Source organism: Pyxicephalus adspersus, chromosome 8, assembly GCF_032062135.1.
Source record: "Pyxicephalus adspersus chromosome 8, UCB_Pads_2.0, whole genome shotgun sequence".
Lineage (NCBI taxonomy): Eukaryota > Metazoa > Chordata > Amphibia > Anura > Pyxicephalidae > Pyxicephalus > Pyxicephalus adspersus.
The window spans coordinates 34,603,788-34,621,879 of NC_092865.1; the positions used below are offsets into that span (position 1 = coordinate 34,603,788).

The window sequence follows — 18,092 nt, forward strand, 5'->3', positions numbered from 1 at the left end:
TTTTTTTTTTAATTAGACTTTAGATGAAACAAGACACCTATATAACCTGAATATGAACAAAAGTTAAGGTACCTTTGTTCGGAGAAAATAACTGTTGTAGTTTTGGTCTTTTGACCAGAAGATGGCACTGTTCAAGCAATAGCTTTCTACTAGGTTTCCTCTTGCACCCATTGGTTGGCTGCTAGGATAGACATACCCTATTGGCTGTTGGCACCCCACTGCGATTCTGCATAGGCTGTAGCTGGTACCTCTCTGCCAACAAAATAAGGTCTAATCGGCTCCCTGTTAGACAGGACAGGCCTAAATTTTATAGAACCTAAAACTTTTTGACACTTCTATGCAATGCAGTGTTTAGTTGAGATATATGTGGGTAACGGAAATATTAATAAGTGTCTGCTTATTGTGTGTGACTTTAATCCTAGATGACGTATGTCTTACAGAGGGGTGCCACATTGACAGAACTTGGTAGTGTTGACAATTTTTTTTTCTTAGCAGCACAGTCCAGAAACCCAGATGTTGTATTCTATACCTTCCAATGTTCTTTGTTTAATTTCATCATTACAGAGTTTTCCCTCACTACATCTATTTATTGTACTAATGGTGTTGGTGTGTGAGTTGTTGATTAAATATGTGTAGAGTTACAGCATAAGAAATAATTTAAATTAAAAAATAAATATCCGAGAACATAGGGATTCCCAGCATGTAGGGACAGCTGATCTGCTTGAAGCTCAAATGCCTTGTGGGAAAATGCATTTGGAAAGAAATGTGAGTTTGTGTTTGGCTTCAAGGCTGTCAGGGTGATAAGAGATAAGCAGAGGTAGATATTGTGTGACCGGCCTTAATGGCTCACAAAATCAATCTAGAATGTGACTGTGGCACTGGGGATGTACAGCTCAGCGATTGTGGCAGTATTATGGAAGGAAAATGCACGGCTGTTTAGTGTTTTTATAGAATAATAATCCTTTTCTGCTTTGTAGAGAGCTATTCCTATTTTTATGGTTAAATCCTTAAAGATGTGCAAGTTAAATAAATAAAACCATATATTTTTTTTTCTCAGTAATAGTCTGTGTTGTGTTTTTACGTCTTGATATTCCATATTTTTTATTTTGTTTAATATTGGGCACAGCCCTCATGTTGACATTAGATATCCAACACACAGTGGGTGCATTGTCTTCTTATTCGGTTGGCAGAACTATAAATCTGCATTGTGAGAATCATAGCTATTATATAGTGCTGTCAGGTGGAAAGTTTAGCCCATTTAATCAGATATGTTTTGTGTATATGTGTAATTAATATTTCTGTATAGACACAAGCTCCTCAGAATACCACACTCTGGTACAATTACTGTAAAGCTGATTTCCTTTATATGTAAATAAAATGTTGAAAGGAATATACTTCTATACAAGGATCTGTCTGTGATATTTTAGTAATAACTGTTTTCTTTTCTGTCCCTTCCAGCTTGGGCCTGATCTCCGATTCCTTCCATATGTTTTTCGATTGTACAGCGTTGTTAGCTGGCTTAGCTGCTTCTGTAATATCCAGGTGGAAAACAAATGAAGCTTTCTCTTATGGGTAAGAAATATGTAACCATGTGTAGCGTTTTGGATGAATAAATCCCTGGCATGTGTATGCGCTTGTCATTTATGTTGGAGATTTTTCTCAAAAACCACACTATTGCTGGTTTCTACACAAGTTGTCAGGGATATGCTTGTGTGTTACTTTGCACAGCAACTGAAGCTAATGCGAATGGCTCAGAGTTCTTTGAACCATTGGGTGAAAAAAAACCAACACATTAATGGCTTTTAACAGAATACCTTAAATCTTCAGGATATTAACCATCAGTTAGCCCACAGTCCTCTAACTGACCGCTGACCTAAAACTCATTTTTACTCCCCTAAAGACACAGTGACGTGATACTTTTAATTACATTCAATGAGGTCTTTTTTGGTTGTCTAACTTGTTTTTTGGTTGTATATACAACTCGTACTTACGAATAGAGACTGTACTATGCATTGTGTAGTACTTTACATCATACTCATTGATGTAGAAACAGCAAAGTAGCAAGATCCTGATACTGAGAGGTTCACCAAAGTTTACTGTACAATTACTGGAGGCCTAGGATGCTACAGGGCTATTTATGATGCAAAAAAGAAAAGCTGTGCAAACCTCCCTTGATGCTTACGTTAAGAAACTGACTCCAGCAGCAGAATCAAACTCTGACAGTCTATTACCAAGTCCCATCCATTCCAACAAGTCCATCTTCTACCAAGATTGTTTAAGGTTGTACAGCTGTTTTAACATTTACAAAGTTAAGTATAAAAAATAAATAATATGTTAAGACAAACATCTATCCAAGTTGCATTTACCTAAAAAATGTACCTATTCCAACTTAAATACAAATTCAACTACAGAACCTATCTGCTTCCATAATTCACCTTCGGCCGTGAAAAGTTGTGGCTAAAACTTTGTAATGTGTCATATCACTACAGGAACAAACTGCTACCATTCTAAATGTATGTTTACTTCATCTCCGCTCTCTAGACTGGGGTGAGAAGAAGTTTTGTTATAAAAGTTTGGTTTGGCCTATTGAAGGTCCCACGACAACCTGTTGTTATGATATGCTATACCTTCTTGTGCAGCTTTATTACTATTTTGGCTATGTCAGCTGCTCATAAAGTTGTTGGCACACAATTTTGCCACCTAAATTCGATTGCCGACTTATTTGTTTCCATCCTAAGATACCAGGATTTCCATTCCAATTAGCCATTCATACTTTTTTCACTTTAATTTCCAGCATAGTTTTTTAGGAGCAGACATGTTTATTACACAAGCAAAATGAATGTCCTTGGGAATTATTATATTCCTCCACAGGCCATCACAGCTAATAAATACATATAGTGTTTTATCTACCGCAAGATCATGGCTACTCCTGGCAGACTTTAAGAAAACACTATTATTACTTGACTCATTCACCTGTGCTAGGCTACAGTACAGATATTACTACAGAGAAAATTTGTTTTTGTGCTATATACAGATGTTAAACATATTTACTGCAGAATGCAAAGAAAACCCAGCCCAATAGGACATGCTGTGTCTTAGAAAATGGGCAAATGCAGTGTCTTAATGCCGTGTGTATTACTCAAGCCAGTGAGACTGTCCTGTATTTATTGTTGCATTTTAAATGTCAGGAAACAATATCTGTATACCTAAATCATGAAATCTTATACAGGCAGTGATACTATGCTTGGTAGATATACTGCATTTTGCTTTATTTAAAGCTCCTATTTATGTAGTTTTAATTAAATACAAGTTGCAGCAGTCTTGGGTGTGTGTGTTTTTTAATGTATTACACTTGGAACATTTGTAGATTATTTTAATTGCACCATAGTTTGTCGTAGGCACTAATGGGAGGAGAGCAGCCTGCTGGGGGATATTTGTGCAAATATTTGAAAATCCTTGCAGTGGAAACAGGATATTTATATGTTGGTTAAGATCCTGCTACAATTTTCTTATCCTGTTCTGTGTCTATTGTAGGAGAATACCGAAGATTTGTAATGGCCCTGGCCTAATAGAGATGAATGAGTTAGGGCTTCATTTTAATTTTACTCAAAAGGTTTTCTATTGGAAGATCAACAGGGTTTATTTTTATTTTTTCTTAGAAGTGTTTGTGCGCATTGCATAGTGATTTCTACTATTAGTAAATAAAGTGCACTGTGCTGACTTTGAATACCCAATCAGCATTTTGTTTGCAAATGATTGTCAGCACAACTTCACCTTGTTCACAAGGCTGAGTGCTAAGTTACCATGCTAATAAGTCTGTAGTATATGGATCCTAATGTTTTAATATGAAATGTTTTTCTACATTTATCTTTATGACAGTGTTTAGTACACAGTATAGTGGATCTGTGTCTGGCAGTGTTTATTACCTCCTATGTCTTTTTCCAGGTTTGTCCGGGCAGAGGTCCTGGCAGGTTTTGTGAATGGTCTGTTCCTCATCTTCACAGCATTTTTCATCTTTTCAGAAGGAGTAGAGGTATGTTGTCTTCAGACTACCAGTTATTAGCTACTAAAATGAGCGATGTGCACTACAAACAGAAAATTGCTTTATCGTTTTCTGTGGCTGTTGCTTAACATCTGTTGTTAATGCAGAGAGACATTGCATGGCATTCTGTGATGTATTAATTACTTAAAGCTCAATTTCAGGCTCCTAATTCCTTTTCCTTTTTTGTGATTTTTATCATATGACTGAGCAGATCAGAAAAGTGCTACCCAAACTGGTCAAAAAGATACCAAAAGAAACTTACATGCCTATCACTTTTCTGATGTCAGGATTCTATGGTGATTGCCTTTTTTGTATAAGAATTTTTCTTGTAGTGGGTTTTGTTTCTAAACTAATATTACATTATTATGCAGATAGTTGCAGTGGATGCTTCGTCTTTACAAACAAAGGTCTTTTACGATACTGCTCTCCAAGTCCGTTTACAATTCAGTTTACCTATACTTTAATTTACCTTTACTTTGAGTGCCTCCTTTAAATTGTCATGGATAGTTTTTAAAGTGTAATATAAATGCTTTTTTTTTTTAGCGTGCTTTGGACACCCCAGAGGTCCATCATGAGCGGCTGCTTCCAGTGTCTGTCCTGGGGTTCTTGGTGAATCTGATTGGAATATTTGTCTTTCAACATGGAGGAAATCACCATGGTCATTCTCATGACGGAGGTAAGAATTACCATTTTATGAAATATTTGACACAACCAGCTTTGCATTAGCTAGCAGCTTTAGGTTAACAATTTGTTGTTAACATTGGAAGGAAGACCGCAGAAAAGAAATGGGTGAAATATTTTTGGGTTAGAGTACTAAAAGGTAGAATGTGTGTAATAAGCAGTAAATGCTAATTGTACTATTCAAATGCACTCTCTGAATTATTACACTTTGCAGGGTTTCTTAAGTGTCTGGTCTTATGATCAAGCCCAGTAGCAGGAAACCCAGTAAGGCACATTTGATTGCTGTTATGTCCTAACTTAATAAGCCCTTGTATTATTCTTTCACTTGTGGATCTGTTTGTATATATGTATGGAGCCAGAGGAATGTGAGGAGCTTGGTTGCGAGTGGATTCTCTGAGCAGCAGCAGTTATTAGTAGATTATAGTCTTTAAAATTGGATTTCATATTCGAAAGATTGAGGCATTTCTTTTTGTGCTTTACTACATGACTTCATACAACTTGTGTATTTATATATAAAATTATATTATATATATAGTTATATTATTATAACTGATTCAAATCTCCATTTTTCTTTTCCAGGCCACGGACACAGCCATTCATCATTTAATGGCACCTTAAGCCATGGACACAGCCATAGTGAAGGTCATGGGCATAGCCATGGTGGAGGTCATGGACATAGCCATGGAAGCGACCATGGGCATGAACACAGCCATAAACATGGGCACCGTTTTGACTCCTGTAATGGTATGCTGAATGTATTTAGGTTCACTGAATTTGGAGAACATAGGGCAGTTTTAAATTTTTAAGATAATTAACCATTTTTTAGATAATAGCCGCTTTGCTTTTGGCACAATTCAACATGTATGGTGCCATATCTTTACCTGCAATATAGCAATTAAAATCTTTATGTACTATGCAAAGCAAAAGTACATTATAATGGTATGGGTAAATCGCACAGCACAGTGCAACAGTGTGCAATTTGTAGAATGGTTTCTTTATTACTCACTCTTATTGTCTACCTCCTGTTTTTTTGTAATATACATGGTGAACCTGAAAGTTTGACTGCAAATGCCAAGGACAGAATTAGAGCCTAGCTGTTCAGCATTTGTCCCTGTACTGTAGATATGAAATGAAGGCTGCTATGTGGATCACAGCATGCCTGTATCTTCTTTTGTCCCCCTTAGTTTTTTAGGCATGACCCCCCACTAAGCCCTGCTGTGTTTCTGCAAAAAGAACCAACTTTTTTCGCAGCTACAGGCTGCATGTTCATGGATCTCAGAAGAGCATCTTCTGGATCTCAATGTAGTTAGAGAGGGTGGCTGTGGAGAAAAGTAGCATGGGGGCAGCCTAGGTATACACATGACTATAGAATTATTACCTCTGAAATGAATTAAGGTAAAGATGGTTTGCTTTAATAAAGTGCACTTTTTAAAAACATTTCAGTTTTTTTTCTTTCTGATCTGTACATTGTTTTGGACTTGCTAAAATATGCATTTTACTGTGTAGATTGCAGCATTTTATTGTGAATCCTGCCTAATTAACTATCACTCATACTTTTTCCCAATATATTTGATTTTTTTTTGGTACCATTTATTCATAATTGCTACCAGAATAGAACATGAAGCTTGTTGCTAGGATGATCTTTAGATGCATTGTCCCATGTGCATGTTTATCAGTGTTTGAGATTGCCTTGTAAAATTGGATCAGTAGTGCCTAATTGTACAATAAGTTCTTTATAAGACGTCTGATATTCTCACATTAGTACAACTGAAGGTTCAAATTTTCCTGTGCTATAAAATATTTAACAATCTATATGTGTTTTCTATTTCCAGATGAACCTCCTGAGGAAACAAAAGGGTCCAGCAAGCAGATTTTAGAAGGTTGGTGTTAGCTTTACCCTCATGTGATATGTTGGATCATTCTAACACAGACATGGCAAACCAGCTGTGTACAATGTACAAGGTTTAATTGACAGTTTCCGTACCAACCAGAGCTTAGTATATATAGTGAGGTTCAACAGAAGGAACTAAAAAGTCAAAAAATCAAAGATCTGAATGCAAACACAGTCAACTGACAATCCTTGGTTATCCATGTCTGATTGATTGCCTGATTGCTGGAGTTCCATGGTTTAGAATGTTTAGTCTGTTACCAGCAGGTGGCAGCATAGCATAGCAAGTATTATTTGGTAGTATTTTTTGGCTAACAGTTGGGATGTTCTGGATTATAAATTCTCAAAGATTATTAAAGTAATGGGATTTCCATCACATGTTTTTTGTCGATGTTGAAAAGTACTTGACTAGAGTAAAAGTTTAAGGTACAGTTTATATATATATATTTATTTATTTTTATATTTCAGGTGTATTTTTGCACATTGTCGCAGACACGCTTGGTAGCGTTGGTGTCATTATCTCTACTCTCCTAATGCAGCACTACGGATGGATGATTGCAGATCCTATATGCTCAATGCTTATTGCTTTGCTTATTTTTGTCAGGTAAGGAAAAAGTGTATTCAGCTTAGTTCTCTGAAGATATAAAAGCCTTTTCCTTATGCTAATGTAATACTCTAATAATTTGGTGGCTGTAATAATAGTGGTTAACCATAACTTTGCCAAAACCAGATACCTTCATATTGAATATGTGGAACTAAAGATAAGCCCCAGAGCCAACCCCAAGGCCATTCTTTCTGGAGTTCCTACCAACCTCAAAAAAAATCTCCTGTGTCACTGCTTACACCATTCAAACTGAAAAGAAAAGTAGTGGTTTGCACAATCAGCTAATACCTTCCATATACAGAGCATACAGGGCATAGACAACTAGCCATACACTGCAAAAAGTAAAAACCCTCCCCTGCTTAATTTATACATAAAGCCAGTTGATAAAATAACACCTTCAAAACCAAAGATTGTTAGTTTCACATATTCATCTATTTTAGGGTTAACTGAAAGTTACGCACATTCTAACCAAACAGTGAATCCGATTCCCAATGGGGTAACCTATCTAAATGGACAGAAAAAAGTCAAGAGTGAACGTACCTGAGGCTGTCTATAAGACAAAGGCCTCATCCTCATGGGATGTAGTTTACAGTGTGGTGGGGAGCACTATAAGTATTAATGTGGTCACTACGTATCTTTTCAGTTTAACTGGTTTAAGTAGCCACTATTAGTGTAGTAATGTAGATATTCTGTTTTTAGAAGCAGTTTTTTTCTAATGACTCACCAACATGCTACTTTTCAAGCATGACATCAATGTACTGTCATTTTATTGCTGAGATAAGGGTTAGGGTTATAAAAATAATTGAGGAGAAAGAAAAAAAAGTAGTCATTTTGTTCTGTAGTTGCCCATCACAATGGTGAGAACTGTTATAATTATTATGGGGCGTGGGGGGTGCTTGCAACTTTAATTATAATATACTGAAGGCTGTGATCATTATTTTGGCACTAAGTTGTTAATGCTATTTAAGCTTATCCAAATTTTGGCAAGTCAGATAAGAATTCCTTTTTTATCTCTTTTTCTGAAGTCTCTATAATCTTTACCTTCAGAGTAAACATTCACTAGTGCAGTGTAAAGCTGCGTACACACTTCCAATTTTTATCGTTCAAAATGAACGACGAACGATCGATTGGGCAAAAATCGTTCGTAAAAAAAGTAACCAACGACGCCGACGAACGAGGAAAGTCGTTGGAAATGAACGACCGGTCCGGCGGATCGGATTGGACGACGATCGTTGACCATCGTTCGTGTGTACGATCGTTCATTGATCGTCCATGGTCTGAGCATGCGTGATGAACGAACGTTCGCTCACTTCCTGTGGTGCAAGTAACTTCCTGTATCGTTCAAACGATCGCATCTTTTGTGTGTACAATATCTACGAACGATCGTGTCGTTATCTGTAGGTACAGGATCGGTGCTATACGATCGTTCGCAGATATCGTGCAGGATCGTTCGTTTACCAACGATAATAATTGGAAGTGTGTACGTAGCTTTAGAGAAGGTTTCCCAGTTAAAGCAAAGCAAAAACCTAGCCTTATCGGGATAAATTATTTCTCCCACCCCATTGCTGCAATGCCTTTTTTCCAAATTGTACGTCATTAGCTTCTGCCAGATGACAAATGGTATTATGTGTGTGTCAATGCATTTTAAAGGCAAATGCCAATGGCTAATAGTTACATTTATTGAAATACCACTGCACATACTTATATCTGATTTAGTTTCACATGATTATCATTTTATGTATTTCCTAATTCTACTGCTTGGGAGTGATAGTGCTTTGTTACCACTAATTCTTACAAATGGTGGACCACAGCTATTGATTTTGAAATCATTCCTTAGAACAATGTGGTGAAAGACCCAGGAAGAAGAAACAAAACCTCTGATGAGGAAGTTGTTCTAAAGATGTTAAAAGTTTTCTCTACCTGTCATGGTCAAGAAGTCATTGACCTAATTACAAATGTTGTGCCTATTACTTTGTCACAAAGTGAGATTTCTTCCATTTATAGAATAACCTTTCATTATCAGCTTCAAGGCCTTCAAAGAACCATAGAAGGGAAAAAAGAAGCATTACAGCACCCTTTCGTTAGCAGTAAATATGATCCAAGCCACACAGCAAATGGATAGTGACAATGTTTGTAATTGTGCAAATCTATGGGCCCTTCACCTAAAGGGTCTATAATGATCTATAATACACCCTCCAATATATATACAGGTAGTCCTCGGGTTACATATGTGATAGGGACTATAGGTTTGTTCTTAAATTGAATTTGTATTAAGTCGGGACTGGTACATTATTTTAATAAATGCAGTTAGGACAGATGTTTGTCTCAACATATTAGGCAGTGTGGTGTCAGTTACTGTAAAAAATCCTCACTGTGAATTAATCACAAAAAAAAAAACAAAACACTTTGACATTCATTACCTTCTGGAGCAAGCTGTGCTTTGATATGTACAAATAAACAGCTGCAGAGTGTGTCTTGATCATTAAAGACCTAAAGGTGTTTGTAGAAGAGCCCAGTCCTTAAAATCAGCCACAACCTCAGCTGTGTTTGGCAAAATATTTCTTCATTCAAGTCATGCAAACCAACCCCCCCATCTCCTGTTCTGCACACGAGCAAGCAGGAGAGCCCCGTTTGTATTGTTATGTATGAGTCGTTCGTATGTCAGATGCCCTTAACTCGGGGACTACCTGTATGGGGAAAATACATTAATATACCTGGATTGCTTTAAAAGAATGTCCGAGAGTCACAGGACAAAGGACAGAAGTAGGTGGAGTGCACACATTTGGTCATAATGAAACGGCTAAATTGAGTGTCATGACCTTATAGTTAGGAAAATGAAATCTCTGAAACTGTTCACGTCTTGTATCCATGACTGTAACAAAAGTCTCATCTGTAGAAGTAAAATTTTATTATATTGTACTGAAAGTTGTAACCATTTTAAACACGTTCTAAATTCTTGTTTTCTTGTAGTTAAATCAGATCTGCTCTGAAATCTGGCTCATTTCCTTTGCATAGTATTTACTTTCAGAATGTAACTTTTGGATGAAATGTCCTGGTATATACGTATATACATGCACAACTAAAATAGTTGTAGATAAACTAATAACATGTTGTGTATGAGGGTTTAATTCAAAGAATGGTAAACGAGGTGAGTTATTAAATTACAGGGCCTTAATGGGTATTTCCACACCTCCACACCAGCTTTGTGGTCTGTCATCTGTTCCCTTCTTATATTTTTTTTTTAGCACAACATCTGACTGTATTTTAGGACACATAAATTTTGTTCTCTTTTATGCATGTGTTGTGGTATCTGCAGTCACCACAGCTCATTATGTGCACACGACTTGTTGTCATCGTATAGCTTTGTCATCTGTGTCACATCTGTTTTTTTTATTTTTTTTATTATTTGAACGGGTTTCCTGTGGCTGTAAATTAACATCCACCCAAAAGCTGTCCTTGGTTGTTTCTTCACCAAACCTAAATTCTTCATCACCTATGAGTGGCTCTTAAGATAAAACAAGAGGGTACTGTGTGACAATCCAAGTACAAGACTTAGATCCTGTTATGCACAAGCCTCTTAAAGAGAAACTTCCTTTACCTATCCTAAATAAGTCAAATCTTCCTTCTTTCATGTCTAACATGACCCCTGGCAGGCAATCCAGAAAGCAGTGGGCAGGGCTACATGTGGCAATGTTCTGGTTGACAAGTTCTTGTTTTCTGCACCATGAAAAGAACTGGGACCTAGCACTGCAAAGGCAAGAGTGCTAGCCACTGAGCCAACCGTGCTGCCCCAAATTACAGTAGACAGGAGTTTGTGGAAATAGGGGAATTATTTTTAGGAAAATATTTCCACTTTATTCATGTTTTATATTCTGCCCAGCAATAACTAATCATTAACAGTGGTACCTTTTTTGTTTATTCTTGTAGCGTTATACCATTACTCAAACAGTCAATTGGTATCCTGATGCAAAGGACTCCTCCCAGTTTGGACTATGTTCTCCCTGAGTGTTACCAGAGGGTATGTATAGGTACTCCCATTGACTTTTTCTTTTACCATGACAATCCTGACAAAGCAGATAACATCCAATTTCCCTTCCTCAATCTTAGTAGTACAAGTAAAGTAAAATTCAGTAGAACATTTCCATATCCTGTTCTTTGCAAGTTAATCTAGAGTTGGCATATTGTTTGTTGGTGGGCACGTGCAGATACATTTGAAAAATGTGGGCAATTGCAGATACACTTTTTAAAAAGTATTAATTTGCCATATATAGTCTTCTGAATAAAAGGTGCTCATGTTTAGAATCATACCTTCCTTTTTTAGTAAGTGCAAAACTCCTCTTTATATTGAGTTGCTCACACTTGATAATTTTCTTCCTATAGGTGCAGCAGTTACAGGGTGTGTACCACCTTCATGACCCACATTTCTGGACCCTCTGCACAGATGTCTACATCGGAACTCTGAAGCTGGTAGTTGGACCTGAAGCTGATACCCGCTGGATTCTCAGTCAGACTCATAATATTTTTACACAGGTAGGACCTTGCTCATATTTTCTTCCTGCAAATCATACTTTACTTTTTTGTGGTATTCAATTTTTTTTTCTTCAGTTTGTAAAACAAAATGGAAGCATGATCCATGTACAACTGTGTTTAAACAACTACGTATTAGTTGTTTAAGCACAGAATGGCACAAATGGGGATTTAAACTAATAAACCCAGTTTTTACCTGTTGATATATTGTAGTGACCTATTTACTTACAGGGCAGCTTCAGATAGCACTTTTATAAGGAGAGATAAAGGCTGCCACTGCTTATCAGTGATAGTTTGTTGGCTGCCATGCTAGACTTCCAGCTTCAATTATTTAAGTAAGTGTGTGAACCAGAAAAAAAACATTGATGGTTTTTAGAATAAACTTCTTAGAATGAACAGATGGTTCATAATTAGGTATTCTTTCTAAAACAACCATTTTGCATACAGTAAGATGGGTACAGAGGTCAGGAATACACAGGGCACAGAGCCCAGGGGTTAGAAGTATGCAGTTCACAGGTCAGTATTACCTCCTCCTTCCCATATTAAACCATTCCCTAGTACAGAGCTTTCCTCCAAATCCCCACTCCTTTTCCCCTGTGGTTCACTCCACCATAACTGTTACTTAAGTATCATATCGTAAAATGTGTTGCACAGGTAGCCTTCCAAACACCAGGCCAGCTGCCAGCATGCACCATCAAATTACCAAATCATTTATTATGTCTTTAGTGAAGCCTCTCAACTTTAATGTCTCAGCAAGAATTCACTGTGCACATACAAGTATTTCATACCAAGACACATCCATATTTTGCTATATTATTAAACATAAGGTAAGAGAGAGGAAGAAATTAGGCTCTTTATGTGTCACCTAAGTGTTTGTTGAGATAATTAAAATACACTTTATTTAATTTGTCATAACATTTAAAAAGCATAACACAAGCAAGTGTCCATCCGCATAATAATTATATAAAGTCAACTTGTGGGGTTGTACCAAAAAATCCCACTTCTTTGTGTAGGTTAAGAAAGGATGGTAAACTGTAACTCAATCCTGCTATAATAATAAATTTGTACCTGATTCTTTGTCTTCCGCAGGCTGGTGTAAGGCAACTGTACGTGCAGATAGACTCCGCGGCAATGTAACCATGTCAGCTGACCTCATATTGGACCAAAGGTTAAGACGTTAACACTAGGACCTGAGCTCCTACTTTGATAAAGCCACTGCAGTGATGCACCCAATGGGACCAAGTCTCACACGCCTGCCTTTGGGCATCGAAGGTCTCCCACTTGTGCCACATTTCCCATGTAAATGTACTTTAATACAGTATATGGACTGCATATAGGATGTTGCCTTTAACACTGTCCGAGATCCCCGGTGCCTCTTCTGGAGTCTTGATGAATGATTGCGCTGTATTTAATACAGCCATTTTACCAGTCACACCATAAGATCTACATATATGCACCTTAGGTCTATTGACTCTTCATCCAGGGATAGACTTGAATTTAAACCAAATGCATGCAGCATCTCTGGCGGAGGACATATATCATTGTTGGTTATGAAATGCAGCATCCACACACAAAGTGTTTTAACTTGCCCAACTTTAGTCAATGTCAGGAAAGGCAGTCCTTTGCACTGTGTACACCTGAATGCAGTGCAATGTTTGGGAAACCTCTGTCATAAAATAAAAAAAAACCTGACCTCTTCATTGCTTATAGTAAAGAACAGGAACATAGTTTACTCCTCAGACTACTTGTAGATCTATGTGAACAGTGTTATAATTAGCTAAACCAGCAAGACTGCCAATGAGCAAAGTGACTCTTTGCCAGTTAGAGTTCCCACCCAGAAATTAGATAGTAATGCTAAAACCCAAGTGCCTTTCCCTTCCCTAGGGTTGGGAGACCTGTTGCTCCATAGCACAATAGGGCATCCCCTATGCTATGTCTTGATGTCATCTTGGCTGTGTCCTGCATTCTATCTGTCCATCTGGGATGTTCCTCTGAGGACTATAGTTTTATTGCTTCATCATGGAAAAGCTGGATGTAACATAACAAAAAAAAAAAAACAGTATAAAATGGTTCAACTGGCATATTAAAGCTATCATATGGGATGTTGCGTCCAATAGTCTGTTTAAAATGGACTGGTTCCCAATAATGCCTTTTTATTATGTGACTTTTTATGTCTGGAATCGAAAGGTTTTGTTGCTGTGCAGACAATACTGTGATAATGGAAAGCTTGGAATAGCCCGCATTCATCTTATACCAGGATCTACAAGGAGGAATTTCCTTCATGTTCAGCACAAGGGCTAAAGATATACCCCAGAATTGTAAAGTACAAATGTGCAAAGTAATTCTGCTTGTGAGCCATTAGTCCCCACAATTGTTATGGCTTTTAATATATGTATTGTAATCCAAAATATGTAGATTATAAGGGGCAGAAATGAATTCATAGATATCTGAGATTGTCCTGTACCTAATCTGCGGAAGGTACTTGTATCCATTGTGCCATGATTTTAGCATCATTCCCACTTTTTTATACTGTTGGAACTGTAGACATATGTAGCAAGCTATCTGTAATAAAATAGGTTATTTTATTGGTAAATTAATGGTAAAATCACCCAAAACTGCCCTTTCTGGCTGAGTTTGTCACTTGGTTTAGTAGTATTTAGGTGAGGTAATCATTGTACATAATGCCACATCCCCTATGCAAAAACATGATACAGAAAAACTAGTATGGTCATGGGACGTTCAAGGCATAATTCTTCCAGCAAAAATAAAAAATTAAAACATTTTGTTGAATAAATTATGCCCTAAAGTCCCATGGCCATACTAGTTTTTCTATATCACGAGTTTGTCACTTACTGGCATGGTTCTTGTAGTCAAATTTGGCTTTCAGAATCACTTCAAGACATGGATATGTCTGATTCACCCCTTTGTATTGTCTGTAATTTAAGATAAATTCACATTTTAAAACATGTCACCTTTGTCAGGTAAGTAGGGGTGGTAATTCAGTATTGAGAACCTCAATGCTGGAGCCTTATACATGTGGGTGTATGACATGCTAGAGATAAGTTATATCACTTTTAGGTGAAATTACTCTTTATAGCTTACCCTTCATACGTTTACCTTTTTTTGTTGTGATTTATTAATTTTTTTCTGTTTGGGCTGACTACCATTGTATACTTTGTGCTCACAAGGTGTAATTACAACTTGTTTCTGGATGAGCTCCTTTTTAGTTTGTGGGAAATCTGGAAAGGAACTTGGCAGAACTGAATGCAAACACATAAAGCCAACATATGTAAGAATATGTTTAGACCTATTATGTAATGTATGGGAACTCTAAGCAACCAGTTGCATTTTATTTCATCAGATTTCACAAAGTCATTTCTGGTTGCTAGGAGCTTTGCACTTCATTTAAAGTCCCATTTTTTGACACAGAAATAAATCACATGGATAAAAATAGCATGTTGGACAATTTGCCAATTACTTGATGCAAATCTAATAATGTCATTGGCTGTTAGTTAGCCCTGTACTATAAAATATTCTGTAATTCTGACTAGGTAAAATAATGAACAAATTTCAAATAATTACAGCCCCATAAATCTTGAAGTTTTGTATCATTATGAGCAACAAAATGGAAATACCAGTGCAGTTTTTCATGCTTGTTCATCATTCTCTTTGGATAGATTAGTGTTCTAAAGAAATGGCTAATCAAACCAGATGTCATCTTGTAATCCAATTTTCTGTTGGCTGGTTTTTCTTATCCGTTCTTTTAAAGCAGGGGTGTCAAACTCAAATGCACAGTGGGCCAAAATGAAAAATTTGGACAAAGTCGCGGGCCAACCTTGATATTTATTTAAAAAATATCTACAATCGAGGAAGGACGCTGATGAATGTCAACAGAGGAGGGGACACTTATGGGGTAGTATTAGCGGTGGATGGACTGTCTACCTGTGGGCCAGCTCTTGTAGACATGTGGTATTTTCTTTTGGGTCAAATATAATTACAGTGCGGGGAGTTTTGACACCCTTGATCTAAATGGTAATTGTGTACAAAAACAATCAATGGTTTTTGGAGCAGGACAAAATGTATCTTTCTGACTTCATGATGAAATAAAAAGAACCAGTACTATTTTACAATCATGTCTGCTAGCTTTAAATTTATCCTTCAAAAATTGCTTAGTACCATGTTTTGGTAATTAAATTATTTTTTGGCCAGGCAGTTTGCATCTTTAGGCTGTGTACACATGTTAGACTTTTGTCATTGGAAAGAATCTTTCACATCCTTTTCAACGACAAAAAGACTGCATGATGCATGAACAAGCACTGTACATACAGCACTGTTCTGCTCTATGGAGAAGGGAAGGGGAAGAATGACGGGGAGGCACCCGCTGCACTCTTTCACTTTCACTTGTTTTGAAGTCATCCGTGGATCCACCAGGACAGATCCATGAACTACGTCAGACGAGTGCTGTACACACGCCAGATTCCCTTCTAATACTAGCCCTGAAGCGATAATTGGATGAGAATCATCTGACGTGTGTGTACCTAGCCTTGGTCCAGCATGGGTATGGTCTTAAGCTGCATACATGTGCTAAATTATTGTTGCCCAAGATGAATGATCATCTCCGGTGAACATCTAGCATGTTTTCACTACTCTCCTGACCTTTATCAATACTTTTTGACAGTTCAATAATTAACATTGCACTTTGCTGGTATTTGATAAGAACAGTATGAAAAAGTGGTGTGTGGTGGATGGACTTTTTGGTGTCCTAGAGGATAGACATGCCTAACCCTAAATCATATAGTGATTGAAAATAAAGACAGAAAAGAGAGGGTTTCTGGCAAAATAGTAGTGTTGTATTGAGTGATAATTTTCTCACATGATACAAAATGTCATCCTGTATGCCACAATAGATAGCCTGTGGTTTATACAAAATATTTATGACATTTAGGCCCTAGGGAGCACTATACTTAGGTCAACTGTCATTATGTGCCCATACATCACCATATAAGTGATTTTGTAAGTATAGTATATAACAATTTCAGATTTTGTCTAGCACATCTAATTTCAGTTCATTAGCAGAGGTTAGATTTAAAGTCTGATGTCCAGGGAAACCAATTCTTGTAATTGGAGTGTCTCTGTGCATTCTTGTGAGGGCCAAACCATGATTTTACAACTCATCACTGTTTTTTGCTTTCCATAGCAAGGTATGGGGATATGCTGGGCTAGTTGGTAACAATTTAACACAGCGGATAGCAGTACAAGACCTCACATGTAACAGAGTTAGAGAGCATAGTCATTTAAGGACAAAGACTTTGCTTTCTCTTTGGAGATAAGGGTAGATACACTGAAACCGGTGTGTGGTCTGACTAAGGGATAGATGTGTGAGGTGAGAAATCAATGATCAAAGTAAAATGTGGTTACTCCCATATAAAATGTGTTTTAAGAGTGAATAGAAAGTGTAGTCCCACCTGGCGTGATAAGATTCTCACCAGCAGTCTGTGAGGGGTATCAGTGATAATAAGAAGTGGAAATTTTGATGTAGTCAGTGATACAGGTAAGGAAGAGAAATTATTCAGGAATAGGCGGAGTGTCAAAGTAAGAGCTCTGCAGCCATCCTGGGGACTTGTTTTCCTTAGGAGATGCTGGTGGGACCTCTGCAGGGAGATGTAAAGCCCAAGTGAGTCAGACAAGGTAAAAGCATTGTCAGGGAAGAACTGGAATGTCGCTTGCTTTTCTAGGTGAACATCAAACATAAAGGCCGATTTACAGACCTAATGCTGAAGAATGATCCAGACAGCTTCATTGAGTTTTATCAGGACTGGGTTTCACGTTAAACCAAAGTATGGTGCACTAATTTTATCTTCAGTCTCTCTACCAGGTTCCCAAATGGGGATTACATAGCATGGAGATCAGTAATATGCTCAGGTGAACCACACACTCTGATTCTGTTTCCTAGACCTGTTTTCCAAGTCCTCCAATTTAGCTAGTGGGATTTGATGATCCTCCTTTAGCGATTCTAAATCTTTGCTGTGTAACCCAACTGTGTACTAAAACCTTGCTGTGTACTACCAAATTTAATTCTGGAATTAAAATCAATTTTAATTTGGATTTTATGTAATAGATCTAACAATATAGTCTAAATTGTTGAAGTGGAATGAAAACAATATACCAACCAATGAGCACCAGGTCATAGATAAAGTTGTAATAAAGTAAAGAGTAGGTTGTACAAAAAAAAGCCTAGTCTGAATAATCCATTGAGCACTATTAAATCCATTGCAGCAAAAGGAAAGAATCTTGCACCACTACAAACCTGACAAAACAAGGCCACTCTCCAAACCACACATACCAAGCAA

The 18,092-nt window shown here is 37.2% G+C and overlaps 1 protein-coding gene across 1 annotated transcript in view; it reads left to right on the plus strand.

The window, feature by feature from the left end:
* Positions 1–15,872, plus strand: part of SLC30A7 (solute carrier family 30 member 7) — a 21,513-nt gene extending 5,641 nt beyond the window's left edge. The window contains exons 3-11 of the mRNA XM_072420006.1: positions 1,459–1,572; positions 3,946–4,033; positions 4,586–4,718; positions 5,303–5,467; positions 6,556–6,603; positions 7,080–7,215; positions 11,143–11,233; positions 11,596–11,745; positions 12,832–15,872. Of these exons, the coding sequence (XP_072276107.1) occupies positions 1,459–1,572; positions 3,946–4,033; positions 4,586–4,718; positions 5,303–5,467; positions 6,556–6,603; positions 7,080–7,215; positions 11,143–11,233; positions 11,596–11,745; positions 12,832–12,879 (973 nt within the window). The 3' untranslated portion in view covers positions 12,880–15,872. The remainder of the gene's footprint in view (positions 1–1,458; positions 1,573–3,945; positions 4,034–4,585; positions 4,719–5,302; positions 5,468–6,555; positions 6,604–7,079; positions 7,216–11,142; positions 11,234–11,595; positions 11,746–12,831) is intronic.
* Positions 15,873–18,092: the final 2,220 nt, after the last annotated feature.